This window comes from Equus quagga, chromosome 18 (assembly GCF_021613505.1).
Source record: "Equus quagga isolate Etosha38 chromosome 18, UCLA_HA_Equagga_1.0, whole genome shotgun sequence".
Lineage (NCBI taxonomy): Eukaryota > Metazoa > Chordata > Mammalia > Perissodactyla > Equidae > Equus > Equus quagga.
In genome coordinates this window covers 49141380-49164408 of record NC_060284.1, presented here as the reverse complement: position 1 = coordinate 49164408, position 23029 = coordinate 49141380, and the positions used below count along the sequence as shown (strand labels likewise).

General features: G+C 37.1%; 1 protein-coding gene across 1 annotated transcript in view; it reads left to right on the top strand.

Annotated features, from left to right (window-relative positions):
- Positions 1-23029, top strand: part of WARS2 (tryptophanyl tRNA synthetase 2, mitochondrial) — an 86730-nt gene that overhangs the window by 30111 nt on the left and 33590 nt on the right. The window contains exon 2 of the mRNA XM_046645801.1: positions 10482-10739. Coding sequence (XP_046501757.1) covers positions 10482-10739 — 258 coding nt within the window. The remainder of the gene's footprint in view (positions 1-10481; positions 10740-23029) is intronic.

The following is a 23029-nucleotide window of genomic DNA, read 5'->3' as shown; positions in this document are numbered from 1 at the left end:
TTCACCTCTACTCTGTGCTCTCGGTACTTATATTCTTCTTATCTGTTCCATAGTATTCCATCATATAAAAATAAAACTATGATTTGTGTACTGTTTCCTCTACTGATAGACATTTAGTTGCTTGTAGTTCCTCTGTTATTAAATAATGAGGTAGGGCATGCCAGGTGTCCTTACATTCTTGTATGAGTATTTTGAAGAACAGACTTCTGTACGTTGAATGGTTGGGTCAAAATACATAAACACTTAAAATTTTGACCTCCATAAATGGCCAGATAACTTATGAAGAGCTTGCATGCCAGGCACTGAGCACTTTGCGTTAATAAACTCCTTACAATCACCCCAGCCACTCTGTGAGGGACGTATATGATTTATCCCCATTTGGTAGGCGCTCAAGGCCATGTAAGTAATAGAACCAGGACTTCAAATCAGGTAACTTGGTGCTGGAGCCTCCTTCTTAACCGTGATTAATAACCAAGCAAGTTATCCTAATCATATTTTACTGCTTGACTTTGTCATTTTTCTAACTGATTCTAAAGATGAGTCAACAATATGAGCTGACAAAAGGGTCTGAACTGATGCCAGTGTTGTTGAAATGACCTGGGGATTGTATCAATCTACAGGTTGGGTGGTGAGAAGGGGAGCCATGGATGGCTGGAAAATGATACTTCTTTCTCCAAGAGTGGTTGGGATAGCCAGAGAGATTCTCTCTTTTTTTGTGAACTATCTTTATGCCAGGAAAATAACTTTAGAAATTTTTTTCTCTGTTTGTAGTATGAGTGCCTTGTAAGAAATTCACCCTGTATCTCTCTCTAAGGTTCAGAATGGTTGAGATAGTCATGGACTTATTTCGGACATTGTATATAACAATTTCTGGTATCTCAGCTTCACTTAGCCAAGGCCACCTGTTGTTAGTCCAGGTTTCGGTCAACCAACTGAGCTAACCATGAAACCCACCTACAGCTGGTTGAGTGTTGAATTCAAACTCTCTGATAGGGATCAGAGTTAGAGAATTTGCCAGGCAGGAAAATGGGTAGGAAAGAGTATTCTATGCAGAGATAAGTTTGTTTTCTATCCATTACAATTCTGATGTCAAAACCTTCTTCGTGGGGTTATTTTCTTGGTGAAGTCTGGGCTGCATATGCTTCCTGAATCCCTGAGCCATAAGGGTTTCTGGAACTGGACATTGCCAAGTAAGTCTACCGAACTGTGGAAGATGCTGTGCTTACTTGTTGTCATTTGTGTCTTTTCTTGCCAACGTAGAGGGTATAACCACACCTTCATAATCTGCTGACCTTCATAGCTGCCGAATATGATATCAGAACTGTCTGCAGCCAAAGAGGCCTCTGACTATGCCTTAATAAATAACTATCTCAGCGGTCTTATTATTTGAAATGTAAATTATAAGCAACTGAACTTACTTATCACAATTTTACAGTCTTTTTATTTTTGTGTGTGTGTGTATATGTGTTTCCTAGCAGGTTGGCAGCTTTGGAGAATAATTATGTCGTAGTTGGCTTAGAACAGTGGTTTTTCTATCTTGGCTGCACATTAGAATCACCTGGGGAGTTTTAAAACTCCCGATGCTCACGCCAAACCCCAAACTGATTAAATTAGAATCTCTGAGGATGGGACCCAGGCATTAGTATTTTTTAAAGCTCCCAGGTGATCACTGTGCAGCCACGATTGAGAACTGTTGGCTTAGAAGGTATTTTCTCTTTTTCATTCATAATGTTTTCATCTGGACCTCATTTTATGTAGTTGAAGTGAATTTTAAGAATAGATTTTGGTGCTCAAAAACCTCTTTCAAACTGGAGCGTCCATTAGAATTACCTGAAGGCTTGTTAAAGCACAGATTGCACAACTCTTCTCATTTCTTCTTCTGGGATAAGCCTACCCTTAGAATTTCTGAGTCAGTTGGTCTTGATTGGGACCCAGAAATTTATACAAGTTCCCTGTTATGGTGATGCTGCTGGTACCAGGAACATACCATGAGAACCTCTGCTCTAATGCTCTCCTTCCACCTTCCTTGTGCTCTTTCTTTCCTAACAATGGCAACCGGGGCAGCTGCTTCCAGGGCAGTCCAAACTCACAATATCAGTGTTAGGAAAGCTAATGGATGCTTGAGGAAGCGTTAATATACTGCCCCAGCTCCAAGTAATCATACAATCTAATTTTAAAAGTATACTCTATATGCAAATGCAACCTCCTCTTCTTACCAGATTGCTCCCCTTAAGCCCTTTCTGCTTCAAAATCAGAGCCACTACTGGGTGGGTTTCTGGTGTCCCAGAATGGACCAAGGATTTCACTTTCCCACAGAAACAATTTTATGAATGGTATGTAGGTACAGCTGAAATGGTAGTGTTAAAACCATTCTTCTGAAATACTGTGGACCCGATGAGGCTTCAATGGGCTGACTTCCGGGAGCTTAACCACCATTTAAAGAATTGAGTTTCTGAGTTTCAGAGAACCAATTTTCAAACAAACTCTTAGAACATAACTTGTTTAGGAACTGCTTATAACTGGAACATTTGGTTCATTTTATTTATAGTTATTTTGCCCTTTACATTTGGAACCAAAGAGGCGGGAAAAAGACTTGTCATTCATTCTGCTAACATTTATTACGTGCTCACAATGTACCTGGCACTGCCATGTCCTGGGGATATAAAGATGAAAATGACAGCATCTGCCCTAGAGGAGCTCATATTCAAGGTGGGAAAATATTTACTAAGCAAATAAGAAAATGTTTACCAAGTTACCAATGTGATATGTGCAATAATGAAAAACTGATGAAGGAGATATCTGTTCTGCCTGGAGAGAGAGAGAGAGAGAGAGAGACTGACTCCGTGTGTGTGTGTGTGTGTATTAGGGAGAAGGCATATGTTTAAGAAGTTTAGAATCAGGGAGACATGTTTAGGCCTTGAAGACCAAGGGGCATTCCCCAGGCCAAGAAAGGGTTAAAGGGCATTCCAGGATAATGGAACAGTCTGAATGCAGAGGAGAATGAGCTGTACAAGAATGGCAAATAACTAGGTCAGCTTCTCATGGAGGATGGTGGAGGATGACTGGGAAGGGCGTTAACGGCCACTCAAAGTTTGAACCTTAACCCAGAGGAAGAAATGAGAAGAATTACACATAGAGTGCAGTCAGCATATGTGGTATGTGCATTAATCCCACACTTTCTTTTTTAAGAACTTTCTTCTCTTGTATATTTTCCAGCAACCTGAGGAAGATAATTTTTTATTTTCAACCAAATATTAATACTTTGAAAATGTGTTGAATCAAGTGGTTTTCAAATGTGTGCTCTAGAAAGCCCCCTCAAAGGCTGGCTGGATGTGGGCAGAAGAGCAGGCAGGGGCCTGCCCGCCGAGGCTGCCTCACTAACTCCCATTATCCATCCACCTACCCAGCTTTCCTTTGGACTCTTCTACATATTGGGCACATCTAGTAGGAATATTGTATTTGAAAAAGGGTATGTAACTAAAAAAGAAAAGTTTTAAAACTAGTGTAATCTAATCCTCACACATTTAGTAACAGCCTGAGGACTCTGGTGTGGGGAGCCAAATCTCTCAGTTGCTGGCCAAAGGAGAAATGTTCTCAGACCGTGAGCTGGGACATCTGGGAAGATGGGATATCAGGCCGGCATTGATGTAGATGTGTGATCAGTGATAATGGGTAGTAGGATAAGCCTTTAGTTGGCCACAAGAGGCAACGATAAAATCATTTCTTCCCAGGATGATCTCTCTAACACTCTAAGATCAATGTTTGAATTTTCTTATAAGGAAAAGCTATTCTTTTTTTAAGCATATCAGACAATTCTTTATGCTTTTAGAATTTTGGTACTTCTTGATCTCTTGCCTGTATTTACTGTTCCATTCAATATAAAAATACATAGGCAGTGATGGTGAAGATATTTATGTCAAAACTTGACCCTTGCTGATTTGGTTTAGTGAGCAGTGTTATCATTAGGAATTAAAAGTAATTGTCACTACATATCATGTTATAATTATTTATGTCATATGTAGATAGTATGTTAATTTGGTTTTAATCACCTTTCCAATGAAAACTAAAGGGACTTGCCAGTTTCTTCTGTACCTACACACAACTTTTGCATTTAAATGTAGCTTAACTGCCCTGAGCGGACAATGGAATCTCCCCTGGGAGCCAAAGTCCCCAGACTTTATATTTTATCATCTCTGTTGGGGAGACACTTGCTGAGTTGCTGTTTGGCATATAAGAAAAAAAAAAACCAGAAAAGAAAGACTTGAAGAATATAAGCCCAAAGAGGTGTTGAGGTACAAAAGAAATAGCTACAGAAGAAAAGAACATGATAAGTGTACAAACCCGAAGAAGAGCGTTCTGTGGTCTGGTGGGCTGAGCTCTGGAGTTCCAGACCCTGGTCCCAGCTGTACCACCAGCTGTGTGCCCTTGGCCTTTTGGTGAACATCTCTGCAGGACACTTTTCCCTTCTGAGAAGCGTGTGTGTGGAAGGAGGTGTTGGTGGGAGTGAGGGTACTTAAAGGCCAGGCCAACCTTGAAGTTGAGAATTTCTAAACTGGATGCAGCCCACTGTGAAGGAAGGAGACAGACAGAGCTTGGGGTCTGGTGGAGAGAGCTTGGATCCAGATCTGACCTACCTGCCTGTGATCTTGTGCAGGTTATTTAACCTTGCACTGTTCTTCCCTGGAAGGTGAGGTCAATAATTCCTACCTCCATCAAATGAGATGAGGTGCATACGAATGCCAGGGAATGTTTCTGATAGCTAAAGTTCATCACAAGAAGGAAAGTACATCTGCAAAAGCATTCCGTAACCTGATGGAAGGATAGCTCAGTGCATGTACAGTAAATAGATGCACAGCTCTTGAAATTTGGAAGTGGCTTAAATAAGTCTGTAGGAAACTTTTTTTAAAATCAAATTTATTCCTTTTAAACTCTTTCACCAGCCTAACAATATATATTAAGTGTTTATCATCTGTGCCCTTAAGGAATTCATAGTCTAATGGCTTAGTGACTCCTTTCTCCTTTTTTCTTTTTAAAAATAATTTTTCCTTCAGTTTTAATTATTGGCCTACATATTGTTCCTTGTTTGGGGGTAATATAAGACCTGCTTTCTCTCATATTGTATTAATATTTACTATATTGATTCCCACGTCTGAGCATCTGGTTTTATTTCTAAGCAGAAATGAACCCATTTTTGTTGGTGCTGAATCAGCATTTTCTCACCAGACCCAGGGCTCGCTGTACTTTCTGGAAGAAAGAGCTGACTGTGACAGAACAATGCTGAGCTGTGGCCAAGGAAAACTTCAGAGGAGCACCTGGCTCCTCCCAGTCAGGGCTGAAGTGCTATTTTCCTAAGCCGGGGCTCCTCTGTTTCAGCTCTTAAATCACTAATTAGTAGTAGAGGCATTTACAAGAACATGTTGAAGCTATATTTGAGGAGCCTAGGATTGAGAGAGTAGCATGACATAAATGATAGAAGAGAAACACGAACAGAGAGCTAAAGAGTGAGAGTCTTAAGCTGTATTTTTTATTTATACACAAGAAGAATAAATAGTCTTATAGAAGGAAATTTTCATCCCAATTAGTTGATAATGTTGATTACTTTTTTATCACAGTCTGATAACATGCCATTCATGGAACCAGTTAGACATAGTGGTTGTTCAGCCAAGGTTTTACCTTGGATTATAGTTAGGACAGGTGTGATGAATGAACGATTGATGTTACAGTTGGATACAAACAGAACTTTGCAATTAAGAGTCTTGAAATCTTTAGTTGAAGTCTTTGGTTCCCACCACCATACCAAAGTTGAAAGTGTAGGCAGCCTTCTTTTAATGTATTTTATTCACTTGGGATTAAAGACAGAAGCTCTCTTTAGTTAATCACAAAAATTATCTTTTACCATAATTAGCAGCTTGGGATTTTTCAATTGCTTTTGGGTGCAGTAATTAAAATTAAGATAATTATGAATTCTGGATATGCTCGGTACCTTAGGTCAGGAATAGTTTTAGCTACATCTGTCAGACTGATAAGTATTTTCTCCCTTTGATTTGAACACCCACCCTCTCTTCTGGAATACTACATCAAATTCCAGGGCTGGAGCTGCCCATTGGTAATGCTGATTCTGCAACAAAATGAGCCAATGAATGTATTGATTGGAAGTGGCATTTGTTAAGGAAATACACCTGAAATAAAAATGAAGACCTCTTTTGTAAAATGCTCCTTTTCAATGCTCTGTGCATTGCGATGGAACTGTAGGTTGATGCTCCGGACTTCCCTGTGAGTGGATGCCTGCGGGCTAGTCTTGAAGCTGTTTTCTTTGTGGTTTGCCTCCTGTCCACTGGGAAGCCCGTGCTCCTTTCATTTTCATTCTTTTCCAATGCTTGTGCTTTTGAACACAGAACCCCCATCCTCCCACCACCCAAACTCCACATTCCAGCCTCGTGATTTCATGGTACCAGGCGTATGTCCCCTGCCATGCCGGCAGGCTGCCTGCTGACTCTTGCTGGGGGAACAGATGGGAACATAAACTCACCACTGAAGACCAGGACGCTCTCTGTATATTTTTAAGGCCAGGAATCCAGTTCTCATTTAGAGGCTGTATTTTTAATAGCTCCTTGCAAATCGAACAAAACATTTCTTGTTGCTCTTATTTCTTGATAACATCATTCCCTCTGCATGGATGTATAGAATCACAGAAACTAGAGAATGAAAAGGATGTATTAGATCATGTCTGGTCCATTCCCACTGGTCACAAGTCTTTTTCCCACAGTCTGTCCTCTAGTGCTTTTCTCTTTGAGTTTTCTCAAGACTTAGTTTCTCCATTTCTCCTGGGGAATAATTCCTTAGTTTGACCATGAAGGAATTTATGTGGAAATATTCATATTCACTTTTTCAGCTTGATATTCCTAGTCTTCATAACCCTCTACACTAGCATAAACAGTCCCTCTTTGTCCTAGGTCAGGCATTTCTGCATGGTGGTTTTTTTCTCTCTCATTTATTAAGTTCAAAGCTTGTTTTTCTGCTGTGCTTTCTCTCTTCATCAATCAGCCCCTAAAGCCCATTCATCATTTTTTACCTCACTGAAAGCTCCTTTGCTTGTTCCCATATCAGGAACCCAGAGCTGGTTAAGGTCCCAAGGTCCTGGAGGAAGCCTCACTGATATGTATTTATCCTATGCTGACTCCTCTCGCTCTCTGTCTCTGTCCTCCCAGCCTCAGTTCTCAACTACAAACTATTTTTAAAATAATGCTTCTAAATTATGGTTTGGGGAGTTAGTCATTTGAAGGCGTAGTGTGTGTGTGTGTGTGTGTGTGTATGGTTTTAAGTGAGAAGATTATATTTGTTCTAGTTACTTAAAAGATATTTTTCATGTCCTTGGAGCCACAAATCTTGTAGGTCTCCTGGGTACTTAAATCAAGTGCAATTCTGGACCCTGGAACTGTGATGTAGCATTCTATTTTAGGGCTATTATCTCAGGAGTAGAGAGGAAAATAAGCAGATACAGGGAAAATAGACTGTATTTGTAGGATTTGGAATTCTTGGGGAAAGGAAAGGGCAAAATTTAAGTAGCCTTGGCACTCACATATCTAAAGTAGATTAGCTGTTAGGAGCTAGTGTTAGGTATAAAGATAAGGACTTTTTTTTATGTCACTTTCTTTTTTATTTCAGTTTTATTGACATAATTGACAAATAAAATTATAAAGTATTTAAAGTATACGTCATGGTGATTTGATACACATATACACTGTGAAAAGAGTTCCCCCATCTAGTTAATTAACACGTCTATCACCTCACATATTTATCTGTTTTTGTTCTTTTTTGGTGAGAACATTTAAGTTCTACTCTCCAAGCAAATTTCAACTATAGAGTACAGTGTTATCAACTATAGTCACCATGTTTTACATTAGATCCTCATATACTATATGGTTTCCTGGATTGGAGGACCCAATATTATAAAGGTGTAAGTTTTCCCCAAAGCAATCTGTGGACTCAATGGAATCCCAATCAAAAACCCCAACAGTTTTTCTTTTTTCTCTTGGAACTTGACAGGATGATTCTAAAATGCATTGAGAAGTGTAAAGGGCCTAGAGAGGGTAAGATACTCTTCAAGAAGTAGGTAGGAAGACTTGCTCCACCAGGTCCCAAGACTTATTAAAAAGGCAATTGTGATACTGGTGCAGAGAGAGACAAATAGACCAATGGGACAGAGCAGAAAGACCGGATACAGACCCAAACATATAGAGATACTTGTTTATTCCCCATTCCAGAGCAGTGGGGAAAGACAGTTTTTTCAATAAGTGGTGCTGGAACAATTAGATATCTATATGGGGGGAAAAAAAAGAAAAGAAATTGGATGTCTACCTCACACCATATGCAGAAATCTCCAAATGGATATGGATTTGAATGTAAAACTTTAAAGTATACACACACATGCACATACATATGTTTTATATATGTATATATGTGTATACGCATACATATCTTTATGACCTCAGGGTATTGAAAGATTGCTTGTATAACATAAACATCTATAGTCAAAAATTATATATTTGGTAAAATTAAGAGCATCTTTCCATCAAAAGATGACATAAAGTTGACAAATAGCCACACAAAGAGAGAATATATTGGCCACACATGTAATTGTCAAAATATTAGTATCCAGAATATATAAAAACTCTTAATAAAAAGGCAATCCAATCTGAAAAAAATAGGCAAAATATCTTGAATATGCTCTCCACAGAAGAGGAAATAAAAAAAGCCAATAACCAAAATAGTTCTCAACTTCTTTAATAATCAAGGAAATGCAGTTAAAACATAATGAGATTCCACTTCATTTCCAACAGATTAGCTAAAAATAGAAAGAATGGCAAAGAGTTGATGAGGATATGGAGCAACAGGAATTGATAGTAGAAACTACAAATTGTTTCGTACTTAGGAATAGTTTAGCATGCCGTAGTACACTTGAAGATATAATAATGCATACCTTATGACCCAGCAATTCTACTCCTAGGTATAGACACTAGGTAAACTTGGCACACAGTACACAAAGATACATGTGTAAGAATGTTCTCTTTTCCCCCCATAAATTTTTTTTGCAAATTTTCAAACCTATAGAAAAGTTTCAAAATTAATGAAATGAATGTAATAAAGTCTTAATAGATAGTGGCTAAGCAAAGCATAGTAGCCAGTGGAAAGACTTTGGGCTTTGTAGAAATACATGGGCTTTGAAGTCAGTGATACCTGGCTTGAAATCCAAGTCTACCCACTAGCTATGTGATCATGGGCAATCAATTAAGATCTGTGAGCCTCAGTTTTCTCATCTGTAAATTAAAGTTACATCTTCTAATTAAAATACGGTATGTCTACCATATTGGATATGGTAAGGATTAAATACATTAATGTATATAAAGCACTGAGGTAAATGCCTGCAACATAGTAGTTGTGCAGCATATTATGGCTATTATTAATATTTTGTTATTGTTAAAAATGATACTAATGCATTTTATTTTTTCACAACCTTTTAGTTACAGCACATTTACTGATATATATTCTTTTTTGGGCTTTTCACTATACAATGAAAAATCATCCAAGGGAAAAATAGCAGTTTTTCACCCTGTATTACATTTTTTCTTCTCATTTTCCTATTATAACTTCAATATTAGAATGTGTAAACCAGTAGGAAAATATGACCGTGACAAAAATGTTTTTATAATTTAAAAAATTATACGGAATTAAAAACTCCTTTTGAAGACATAAAAAATGAAGTATGATTTTATCAAAAGCAAAAAGAAATGACAGCATGAAAAAGTTAAATAAGTTTATCAAGAAGTAATATTAGAAATAGAGTATACACTTCCTAATTTCTAGCCCAAGATCCTGTACACTGAATTATAATATTAGTAATTACTTTTAAAGAAAACTGAATTAAGTAAATAGTAGTAGCCTCTAGCCCTAATGCTATGGCTATCATTTCCTTAATTGCAAAATGAATGAAGTCACATGAATAACCCTTCAGGCCCCTTTAATCTCCACTGAAATTTGATTCTCTGTCTGAAGCCTTGCTCACTGACCCCCGGATCCACAGTCATCTTTTCCTCCTGGGAACTCCTGCTCATACCCCACTATTTATCTTTCCAAACTGGTCATGATCATGTTGCCACATTGTACTGTTACTTATCTTTTCATAAATATATCCTCTGTCTCCAATTAGATTGCATTCTCTTGGGGATGCAGACCTTTTCTTTTGTGCCTTTGTATTTGTAAGTTTTTGAGTGCAAAAAACCCCACATTCTAACTATTATTTTCTGTACCTGTTAGCACCTAACATAGTGCTTTGCCCAGAGTAGGCACAAAATAAATGAGTAAGGATGATGACTATCAGATTGCAGTTTTAAAAAATAGGACTATCCTAGCTAGGGTAACATGGGCATAGGATTTGCGGATTCTGCCTCAAAAGCAAAAATGTTTGTTTTCCTCTGTTCCAGAAAGATGCCATGAAGCGAATATTCTCTGGCATTCAGCCTACAGGAATCCCCCACCTCGGCAATTACCTGGGAGCCATTGAGAGCTGGGTGAAATTACAGAACGAGCATGGCTCCGTGCTGTACAGCATTGTTGACCTACACTCCATCACTGTCCCTCAAGACCCAGCCGTCCTTCGGCAGAGCATCTTGGACATGACGGCTGCTCTTCTCGCCTGCGGCATAAACCCGGAGAAGAGCATCCTTTTCCAACAATCTCAGGTCAGCTTCTCAGATTAGAACTGAGAAAACTTTTGTTTTCAGATTATTTGAGGAAACACTTGGGTGGGATATATAGCTCCTGTTTGTGGGTTTTAAAAAATTGTTCAGAAGTGACTTCATCAAATTTGATTGTTTCATTTTAATGTTTTCCCTGTATTCATATCATTAAGTATCATTTTAGTCCAATAGTATTTTTCAACTTTGCTCTACTATACTTGGTAAATGTATAGTGCTTCATATACCAAAAAGTTGTATGTCATTGGTACTTCGTACCCTGGAATGGTTTTTCTATACTGGGTTGCATTCAAACTGATAAATTCATGCTGTTGACTAATCTCCTGGTGATCAAAGATAGAATCTAGTGACTAATGATTTTACATAACTCCAATGTTGCTTTATTAGGTATTGCATTTGGAAGGTCCATTGGGTAATTCCCATTGTTCATTCTTTGCATAATAGCTTTTGAGAAGATTTGAGAGAACTAGCTGGGAAATTGCAAGACAATGTCCAGTGTCTTGAGTCCAAGCCAAGAAAGGCTTCAGAATAAAGCCAAAATATTTGACTCATATCTTCACTATGGATGAATCAGTTTACTGTTGGACAGGCAGAGAGCCTGGATTAGAGTCAGGGCACTTAAGAGACTCCCTAGCAAAGAAGACAAAAATTTTAACTGGATCATGCCCTCGTTACATATCTGCTTTAACCTTGTGACAAAGCCACAGCCAAGGAGGTATGTTATGCGTGTTTTGGCATGTGTTAACATGTATATATGTGTGATAGATGTTATGCACGTGTATATCTCCTTCCTTGATCATAAACTTCTGACAGTCATTATTTTTATGTATGTTTGATCACCCATAGAACTTAATGTAATGATTCACATAGAGCAACCATTTAAAAAATAAGTAATAAATGAAAGGAATATCTTCAAAAAATAAATGGAGTTATCCACTTAAACTTGTTGCCAGCTTGGAGATAACTGGAGAAAATAATAGAATCTAATCATTAAAATGACCATAAAGGCAATTTACCTCAATTTCCTTCCTTACAGTTGGTCAGGAAGCCTTTACTTATGCATGACTTTTCAAATTCAGTCTTGGACAGCTCTAATTGTTATAAAGTACTTCCTTATATTGAACAAACACCTGCCTCCCTACAATTTCCACCTATTCATTTAATTTCTGCTCTCTAAAAATACATAATAAATCAACTCTGTCTTCCACATGACTGCTCTTCAAATACCTGGAGACTTTCATGATGTACCGTCCTTACCTACAGACCCTTACCCCACAGGGCTTCCCTTTTTCAAACTGCTTGTCCCCAGATTTCTCACCCTCTCAGTTGTCCTATCTCAGAAGCGCTCTCACATTATCTCTGAAAGGAGTGTGCCTCTCATCTTTCATGAAACAATGTTTATTCAAACTCTTTACATCCAGCTCTGATATTATAATGCTGGTCATTTTTAGAGCCACTTTTTGAGTCATCTAATGCATTTTCCAAAGCATATCCTCTTCACTCCGTCTAAGCTGTTTTTGATACAAGCTTTCTTTTGATCTTTATGTGATAGTTTCTAAAAATTGTATTCTCAGTACCTATTTCTATACTTCTTATAGGTGAAAATGTCTAATCTCTATAAAGTAACCACTTGCCAGATTGCTTTTTTAAGTGATCTTTAAATTTAAAGGCTTATTTATAACCTCATTCAATACTTGTACTTTGAGCTCATACCCCCAAGAAATGATTACCATATTATAATTTTTTTCCTTTGTAATGGATTTTTGGCAGTGAACTCCATAAGCATCTAAACGTTGCAATAATTGAGGTTTCTTCTTCCACACGGGACTTGGTTGTTGAAAACAGCAATTGAAAGAGTAACCCACAATATGGGAGACTTTGTAAGAACTCCCTCATAAATGAGGGATAATAAAATTCCCCTCCCCCTTGGTTTTTTTTATAGTACATAACGAGTCATTGGTTCCCAAAGTGGTTGTGGGCCTAGTCAGAGATTGGGGGTAACTGATGTTTCCTCAGTGGCCTTAGTGCAACTCTAAACTGTCTCGCAATTCCCTTCCTCCCCTCCCTGACTTCAGCTCCCTCGGGGGGATTTCAATAGTTTGCCAATAAGATCTGAGGGAAGTACTCTTCAGCCCACATTCCACAATTTGTCCCATGAAGACAATATGAAAGATTTCCTCAGGTGTCTTTCTGACTCCAAGACATGCTTGGTCTTAGCTATTTCATTCTTCTTTGACTCGGGCAACCAACGTTATTACACCTCCGTGGATGGACTGGACATTTATCAGGTTTTCTTTCCTCTTTTCAATATTTAATAAAGAAAAATTTAAATATACACAGAAGAGTGGGAGAATAGTATGTTGTACTCCCATAACTTACTAACATTTTGTAATTTGTCTCATCAATGGTTTCTTTGTTGAAGTATTTTAAAGCAGATACAACATGTCATGGTGTTTCACTCCCTAAATGTTTCAGTGTGCTTCTCTATAAACAGAAAATTTCCTTACATAACGACAATACCGTCATCACACCTAATAAATTTAATGGTAATTCCATATTATCATCTAATACCCAGTCCATATTCAAATTACACTCATTCTCCCCAAAATGTCCTTTACAGTTGGCTTGTTTAAATGAAGATCCCACCTAAGTCCACACATTACGTTGATTAGGGAATCTTAAGTATCTTCTTTTTCATTCCTTTTGATTTGCCGAAAAGTCGTATTTTATTTCCAGTACAGTCAGTTCTTCTGCACTTAAAAAAAATGGAAAAGTTCAATTTTTATGTTCCCACTTTTTTCATGCCTTTGATATATTGATCAGGTTTTCTTTTATTTGCTGTAAAATTAGCTCTTTTGAACATAAAATTAAACCTTAGTTTTTTGTTGCTTTCTCTTTGCACTAATCTGTGTTAGCCGATGTTTAGTGGCTATAAGCTACCGTCCCACATAGTTGCTCATCACCATTTTTTGAATAGAAATAGTTTGAATAGGAACTGCTTGCCTAGTGCCCTTAGAGTGCCTAGAAAGGAACGTTAGACATCAGTTCCCTTAGAATGGCCGTAAAGCTTCCACTTGTTCAGGAGGATGATGAGGAGTTCTTCCTCATGCCATATCCTGTGACTGTGAAAGCTTGTATCGGCTTTTTCCTCTTAGAACCATTTTCAAGTAGATGTATAATCACATAAGCTAGTCTCCCTGAAACACTTATTATTTTAAGCATCTGGGCTCATATTTGCCGTGTTCTAGTGTGGCATTCTTATTTTATGTTTTGTGATACAAAAGTCAATAATGAACAACTGTCTTTAACAACCTGTAGAGTCTCCAATAGGTGGGGATTGAAAAGAAAATAATCACAGCATTTTTAGATCTAGAAAAAAAGTGAGAAGTCATATTTATTAGAAAACTAATGTTTTAAATGTGTAAGATTTACCAAGCCTTTTCATGTATGTGCTCTCTCTTTTAATCCTCAAAACAGTGCATGGGTTAGGCATTACTGTTCTTTCACAGATGAATGAATTAAAGTATGAAGAGATTAAGTAAATTAGGAAATGTTCTTAAAACCATCTCTGAGAGGTGCCTAGTACTTAGTAAATGCTTAACAAATATATCTTCTTAATTAGCTACCTGTGGTCATACAGCTTGTAGGGGACAAATCCAGGACTCTTCTTCTTCTTCCTAAGGTACCACTTTTAGGAGATGTACTCATGAGGAGGGAACCTAATTCTGCCCCCTCATCATGCCTCTGCCTCTGGAGCTGATGGCAGAGGGGCCGTGGAGAGCCAGAGCTGACCTCAAGGTCCTCATTATTTCTTGCCTGGACCAGTAAATTACCCTTTTACTCCTGCCTCGGTCTCACAGATTGATAGTCCATTCCCAACATTGTAGCCACGGTCATCTTTCTACTTATAATACATCAGCACCTCTCTCCTCCTTCTCTCCTCTCTCAGGGTAAAAATCTAAACTCAGTTTCTAGAAAGCTGTTCAAGAATGAGGCCCCTGAGAATATCAGGCCAGTGTTTCTTCTACTTTTTATCAGCAGGTTATTTTGTGTTCAGATGATCTGATTAACTTTTACCAATAACTCTTTTAAAGCAGAAGTTGGAGTATTTTTTTCTGGTGTTATTTTCAGAAAAATTGGTAAATTAATTCTTACTTATAAAACAGATAACGTAGACATCAGTTGTCTACATTTTAACAAGATTTTTTGTTAGTTCCTTTATAGTGGGAGTTTTGTAGTGCATTTAAGCACTTATTTGATCATTAAATATGTAATTGAGAGGATAGGAATTTAGAAAACAATTATACTTAAAGTGTTGGGAGCCAATGCCAGTTAAAATTAGACATACCTGCATTCCCCCCCTCACCAAATATTACTTACAAGTAAAATTAAGAATTTTTGAAATTGTGAGTTAGATAAAAATATATTTTTTTAATATTATATAATATGCTCTTTTCATATATATCCAATGTGTTAAGAAAAGTACTTACAGCTAAGTATAAAGACTCGTTCCCAGGTGCTATTGTCATACATCAGAGTAAGTTCTAGTAATCAGCTGAAGTGGAGAAGGAATTTAGCTATGTTATAATGCTGATTTTACCAATAATTTTCATCTCCAATCCTTCACATTCTTTCTCAGCAGTATGACTGGAACAATTTAGACTTACTGAAGATTTTTCTCATTATTTTCTTTTTCTCTTTCTTTCTCTCCCACTGGCCTCTAGTCATGGTGCTTCCCCTAAAATATGTTTGCCATATGTGGGGAATTTTACAGAGCCTGTCCTCTGAAAGGTGTGTATGTGTGTGTGTGGAGAGAGAGAGAGAGAGAGAAAGAGAGCACGCGAGAGCCTTGCCTATGTGTGTGTTTGGCAGAGGTTTCCATCCCAATGCCAAAGTCAATGGTCTTTTATTTCCAGCAGGCCTGAGTGCAGATCCAATCTGATTCCCACAGCTGTCTCTGAGGTGCATGTCTCCACATCTTTAGTTGTTAGTACTTTCCTTGCAATCGAATCACCATGCAGATGGAAGATAAAAGCTGGAGTTTGTAGCTTTAGGCACTGGCTTTCTGCCAAGGCTAGGAGGAAAGGACAGTTTCGACCATCAGACATCATGTTACAGAGGGTCCAAAACAGGCCAGAGAAGAGCCGGGGGGAGGAGAATGGAATCTGCAGCTTTGGAATGTAGCCTCATTCTCTAATTAGAGTTGTTTTGTTTCCCAGGAAACTAAAATCAATAATCATAACAAGGGAAAAGGGCTGTGAGGAAATCAATTTCAGAATGAAGCCCAAAGGAGCTGACTACATGACTCTTGGCTCACTGTGTACAAACAAAAGTGACACCGGACCCATCGTCCTGTCTTAGAGGTGTGAAACCAAGGCTTAAACTTGGACGGAGAGTCTCTAACGTTCTCACTTATCCTAGTGATTTTGGAAGCTTCTTTGAGTACATATTTACGTTTATGGAACTCTCGTCCCTGCTGTTGGTTAGGCTATCAACAACAGGTGCATAAGAGAAAGGAAGCAAACAAGCATCTGTATAGATTAATGGGCTTGAAGAATCTATTTGTAAGACTGGCATTACCTCCAAAGTTTCTAGGGAAGGACAAAGGATCTAAATGACCCATGGCGTAAACAATAAAGAGAAGTTGGGGGAAATTATTATATAGCCAAATTCCTCATGTATTTCCATCTCCTAAAAGTTTCCACTAGTACCAGTTCCTTGCCTGGATCTGTACCCCTGTGTGACTTGATGAGCATGTTGTAGTATTTGTGCTGCCTCCATCTTGGACCACAGGATTAGGTCATATGTTAATCGTACCTTCAAGAAAAGTGCTTTTCTACTATCAGAGCAATAGGGTAAAGAGTACAAGTTTTGAAGACAGATATAGTTGGCCTCACTGTGACCTCTTCTTGTTGTGACATACTTGGCAATTACTCAAGCTCTCTGAACCCCGTTTATAATGTCTATAATTGGGATATTTAAATACTATGATGTATAATACCTGGCAAATGTTAACTTTCTCTCTGCCCCACAACACACATACTACCCTCACCCCAGGCCCCTTGATACTGCGAAGATTTGTTTAAGGGTGGAGTGAAACTGGAAGAAAGACATCAAATTAATGACAGTGCCTCTCTTTATACTCAATAATAAAATATTTTCGGAAGAGTTTGTTGTCATAGGTATTTTGGGAACTTTTTAAGAAATATTTCAAACATTCAGAAAACATGAGGAGAATGGGTGCTTTTTGAAATGCTAACCTTTTGGCATACTTGCTTTGTGTAGTTTTTGTTTTTTAAGAAATAAAACATTATAAGTATAGTAGAAACTTTCTGTTTAGCTCTCTCTAATCCTATTCCACTCTGCCTCCGCAGAGGTAACCACTATATTGAATTTGATATTCATCACTCCCACATGTTTATATTTTTATTGCAGGCATATGATTTGGCCATAACAACCCATATTATTTGTTTTGTATGTTTTAAAACTTTATATGAGTGATGTCATGCTGCATATATCATCCTGCATCTCTCTTTTCGTGTGCAACATTGCATGGTTGAGGTTTATTCATTTTGACTGCACTACAATATTCCATTGTCTGGCTCTATCACAATTTATTTATCCATTTCCCTGGCAAAGGATATTTATATTTTTTCCCAACTTTTTTTGTTAGTGCAAACAATACTACAGTGGGCCTCCTTGTGTATGCTTTTTGTGTACATATGAAAGTTCTAGGTGTACATACGTAAGGGTAGAATCGTGAAGACATATGACATATGCATCATCAGCCTTACTGGATATTGCCAGATTACTCTCTAAATGCGTATTCCAGTTTACATCTCCACCAATAGAAGAGTTCCTTTTGGTTTATGGCAATATCTGATATGATTAGACATTTTATTTTTGTCATTATAAAGGATAGAATATGCTATCTCAGTGTTGCTTTAATTTGCACTTCCCTGATTACTGGTAAGGTTAAATATTTTTTCATGTTTTAACCCTTTCATTTTCTTCTGTGAATTGTTTGTTCATATCTTTTGCCCATTTTTTAAATTGTATTTTCTTATTGATTTGTAGAAATTCTTTACCTATCCTTGATACTAATCCTTTGTCTGTTATACATTATGTTTTTTCAGTCTGTGGCTTGTCCTTTTAAATTTTTAAATGCTGTCTTTTGTTATACAGGAGTTTTCATTTTAATGTAGTCAGTTCAATCTTTTCCTTTATGCTTCTGTGCTTCTGGGGTGTGTTTTGAAGAAATTCTCCGCTGGCCTAATGTCACAGAGCTATTCTTCCTTGTTATCTCCTAAGTGTTTTAAAGTTTTTGCTTTTCGCATTTGAGGCTGAGTTATCTATCTATCTATTTGTGGATCTTAATAATTTCAACAGACTTTATTTACATATAAAAAAATGTGTTAAATTGTTAATATCAACACAGGTCATATCAGAAAGTCTTTAAGTATTGGGAATCTATCTAACACATAGTGATGGCTACATGTTTTCCAAAATTCTAATTTTTGTTTGAAAACTGAAACTTTATCATTAGCATCACCTTCTGTGAGCTGTTTTCCTTGAAAGTCTCTTCTTTCCTTTTTCCCCCTTGAGGAGTTTTGAGTACCCTGTTAATCTCTCTAGAGAACAAATTTGGTTTTTGTGCACCTATTTCGTCTTTGTTTTCTATTTCATCACTTCCATTATTTCCTCCCTTCTTTCTATTTCCTTTGAAATTACTTTGTTGTTCTTTTTCTAAGTACTTGAATAGACCTCATTAATTTTTAGCCATTCTTCTTTTCTAATATAAACTTTCAAGAGTATAAATTTCCTTCTAAGTTCTGTTTTATCAGTATCCACAAAGTTGGTGATACGTAGTATTTTCACTATAACTCAGTTCTAAATGATTTCCAATTTTGTGTCTTCTTTGATCTATGATTAATTTAGAAGTGTGTGGTTAAATTTCCAAATATATGGCTCTTTTTGAAAACCCAGCTTTTTTTAAAAATAGATTTTCAATTTTAGTCAGAGAATATGGTCTCTATGTTTTCAGTTCTTTGGTATTTTTAAAGATTGACTTCAGTAAATGGTCAATATTTATAAGTGGTCTATTTGTGCTTGAAAATAATTTGTAATTTCTAATTCAGTAATTTTAAATTATTTTGATTGTTCATGCCTATCAGTAAAAAGTTTTTGAGACTCACCCCTAAGATATATATGTAGTGTACATTATACAACTTATCTATGAAGTAAAAATTAAAGAGACAAGTTAAAAATGTATATTAATAAAAGTTCTACTGTTTTCTTACTGTGTGCTAGTAGGTGATCTTGTACATCCTCTGAGGTTCATAAATCCCATTTTGGAAACCACTGTTTTCATTATTCATCTCCAGTGGTCACCAGGGTATCTTCTTATGGTCAAGTAAATATTTCGAGTTGCAAGACTGCCACACACCATGCTTGGTACCAGTCTACTTAGCAGGGCATAGAATAAGAACCTCAGCTTCCCAGCAAGATAACTCCTCTAAGCAAGATTCCTTGCTATAGCAGTCCATGTAGCAATACATATGTAGGTCTGAGAGCTACCTTCTCTCCAGGTGACAGCCATTACACACCCTTATGGGTGTGTAATCCACTTTGGCTTAGAAGACTCATTTCCCATGGGAGCCAATATCCATTTTAACATTCCGTAGGTGTAGCCTCCAGGGTCCCTGGGAGAGATATGCTAGTTACAAGAGCCATTATAGTACGGAAAGCTCAAACTATGACTTGACATCAGGTATTTATAGTTTTCTCAGTCTAGATGCAATGTACCAATCAGGGGTTATTTTTATTATATGCAATGTTGCCTAGCAATACATATTTAGCGCATACTATCTTATCTGGTAGATAATAGAACTAAGTTGTTAGCCTAGGGTCACATTCTCTTGCCACAGGTGAAAGTGTTTTGTTAACCTGCTCAATCAGTTAGCTACTAGATTTCATTGGCTAATGGAGTCCTTTAAATCAGTCATGTTGCTGCTGAGTTTTCATCCTCCTCCACCATTTCTGTACTTGCAAACAGAGCAGTAACCTGTGAACACTTTAATGTTGTAAAAATAAGTATAAAGTAGTAGTTTCTCTCAAAGAGAGAAAATAGCACCCAACTTCCTGCTTCCAGAAAATATAGTTTTCCTTTTTTCTCAATCTTTTTTCTCTATCTTCTTCAAAGTGGTTAAGTTCTATTGATCTATCTTTTCATTCAGTGACTCTTTCTTCTGTCCTCCAAATCTGTGGTCAGGTCCTTCCAGTGATACTTCAGATATCATATGTTTCTGTTATAGAATTATTCTTTTTTGTAGTTTTTTATTTCTCTGCTGAGATTTCCTATCTATTCATTCATTTAAAAATATTTTCATTAGTGTCTTTGAGCATAGTTATAATAATTGCTTCAAAATTTTTATCCGTTAACTATGACATCTGAAACTTCTCTGGGTTGGTCTTCATTGACTGCCTTTTCTCTTGAGAATGAGTTATTTTTACCTAGTTTTTTTCATATGGCTAGTAATTTTGGCTAGTATCTTGGACACTTTAAATAAGAAGTAGAGATTCTGAATTTAGTTGTACGCCTCTGAAGAATGTCTTTTTTTTTTTTTTTTAACTGTTGTTGTTTTAGCAGCCAATTGACTTGGCTACCCTCAAACTCCAAAGTCTGTTTTTCTGGTGGTGAGCAACAACTGAAATCCCTTACCAGTTGTTTTAATAGTTAGACAGCTTGGAGTCTGCCCCGTGCATATATAGTTCAGGAGTCAGCTAGACATTTGAGTAGAGTTTATACATAGAATTTAAGGCTCCCACTCTCTGACTTTTCATTCAAGAATTTCTTTGCTTATTTCCCAGCCATTTTGGTCACCTAAACTCTGTCCTTTGATTCCTAAGTTAGTAAGACTGCAGGTTTCTATCAGTTTTAGATGCTCTTCATGGCTCTAACTAAGGACTGTCCTCAGAAAGCCATAAAATTGGACACTTATTCAGTGTTGTCCCTTGGTAAGAGAGTAGACCACACCCCTCTAGTTTCTGCCTGCTTTTGATTTCTCTCCAGAGCCTTCAGGCAGTTGATTTTTATATTTCACTCAGAGTTTATAGTTGCTATCTGTGGTAAGGTTTGTTCAACAGGAGCTCATTGTGGACTGAATTGTGTCCCTTCAAAATTTCTATATTGAAGTCCTAACTCTCCAATGTGACTGTATCTGAAGACAGAGTCTTTAGGTGATCATTAATGTTAAATGAGATCATAAGGGTAGAGCCGTAATCTGATAGGACTATGGTCTTTTAACAAGAGGAACAGAGAGGTTACTCCCTCTCTGCCAGTCACAATGAGAAGGCAGTTGTCTGCATACAAGGAAGAGAGCTTTCACCAGAACCTGACCATGCTGGCACCCTGATCTTGGACTTCCAGTGTCCAGAACTATGAGAGAATAAACTTCTGTTGTTAAACTACCCAGTCTATGGTATCTTGTTATGGCAGCCCTAGCAGATTAATACAGAGCTACTCAGCCATTACCAGAAGCAGAAGCCTTGTTCTTAGATTAGAAACTCAATATTGTTAATATGTCAATTCTGTCCATATTGATGTATAGATTCATCATAATCCCAATTAGAATGTGGTAGACACTGACAAACTGAATCGGAAATGTATATGACAATGTAAAATTCTTAGAATATTCAAAACAATTTTGAAAAAGAAAACACAACTGGAAAACTTATACTATCTTTCTCCAAGACTTCCTATAAAGCTACAATAATCGAGTAAGTGTGGTCTTAATATAATAGACTTACAGATCAATGGAAAGGAATAGAGAATCCAGAAGTAGACCCACATATATATGGTCAATGTTTTCAACAAAAGTGTCAAACCATTTCAGTGGGGGAAAGGATAGTCTTTTCAGCAAATGGTGTTAGGTATCTAAGTGGATATCTGTATAGGGTGGGGGGAAAGAACCCTGGCTCTTACCTCAGACCATCCACAAAAAATCACCTTAAAACTATAATAGACCTAAATGTAAAAGTGAAAACTATAACATTTCCAGAAGAAACTGTGGGGGAAAATCTTCTAGACCTTCAGGGTAGGTAAATATTTCTTAGAAAGTACACAAAAAGCATTTAACTTAAAAGAAAATGTTAATGCATTTGACTTCATGAAAAGATAAAGCTTCTGGTTTTCAAAAGATACTATTAAGAAAATTGAAAGGTAAGCCATAAGGTGGGAGAAAATATTCATGATACATCTGACGAGGCTTTGTGTCCAAATGTATAAAGAACTTATCTCAATAATAAGAAGACAACTTATTTTTCGATTGGGCACTATATTTGAACAGACATTTCACAAATGACGAGAACAAATGGCCAATAAACACATGAAAAGTTCAATATCAGAGTCATCAGAGAAATGCAAAATAAAACCACAATGAGATACCCACTCCACTGGCTAAAACTAAAAAGACCAATAATATTAAGTTTTGGTGAGGATGTGAAGCAACTTGAACTTGCATACATTGCTGGTAAGGGTATAAAATGGCAATTTCGTATAAAATTAAACATATACTTACCACATGACCCAGCAATTCCACTCCTGGATATTCACTCAAGAGAAATGAAAACACTGCCTACAAAATGACTATTACATAAATGTTCATAGAATTTTTAATTATAACAGCCAAAGACTAAAAAAAACCCCAAACATCCATCAATGGGTGAATAGATAAACAATTGTAGAGTATTCAGTCAATGGAACTATTCAATGATGAAAAAGAGTATGTAACAACATGGAGGAATGTCAGAAACATGCGGCTAGAAGCCAAGCATAGCAGAGTTCATATTATATAATTTCATTTATTTGATATTCTAGAACATGCAGAACTAATTCATAATAACAGAAAACAGATCAGTGGTCTCCAGGAGCAGGGGTAAGGGACTGAGCAGTTAAATGGTGCATCTTATTGTTTGTAAATTATGCCTCACTGAAGTAGACTTAGTATTTTTAAAAAAATTTCAAATGAGTAGACACTTAGGATGTTTTTCTGTAAGTCAAAAGAAAAATAAGAGAAAATGCCATGGAATTGTGTGAGAACACTACAGGTAGTTCGATGTAGCTGTCATCTAAACATTTAAAATGACACAGGCAGAATAGAAATGGCATGAAAATTTCCTCTGATCTTTGAGTTACTGATTCACAATGAAACCAAGAAACAACCTGCTCATAGGTTTAGTCAGTAAAGTAATTATGTGGTTGTGGATGTAACATG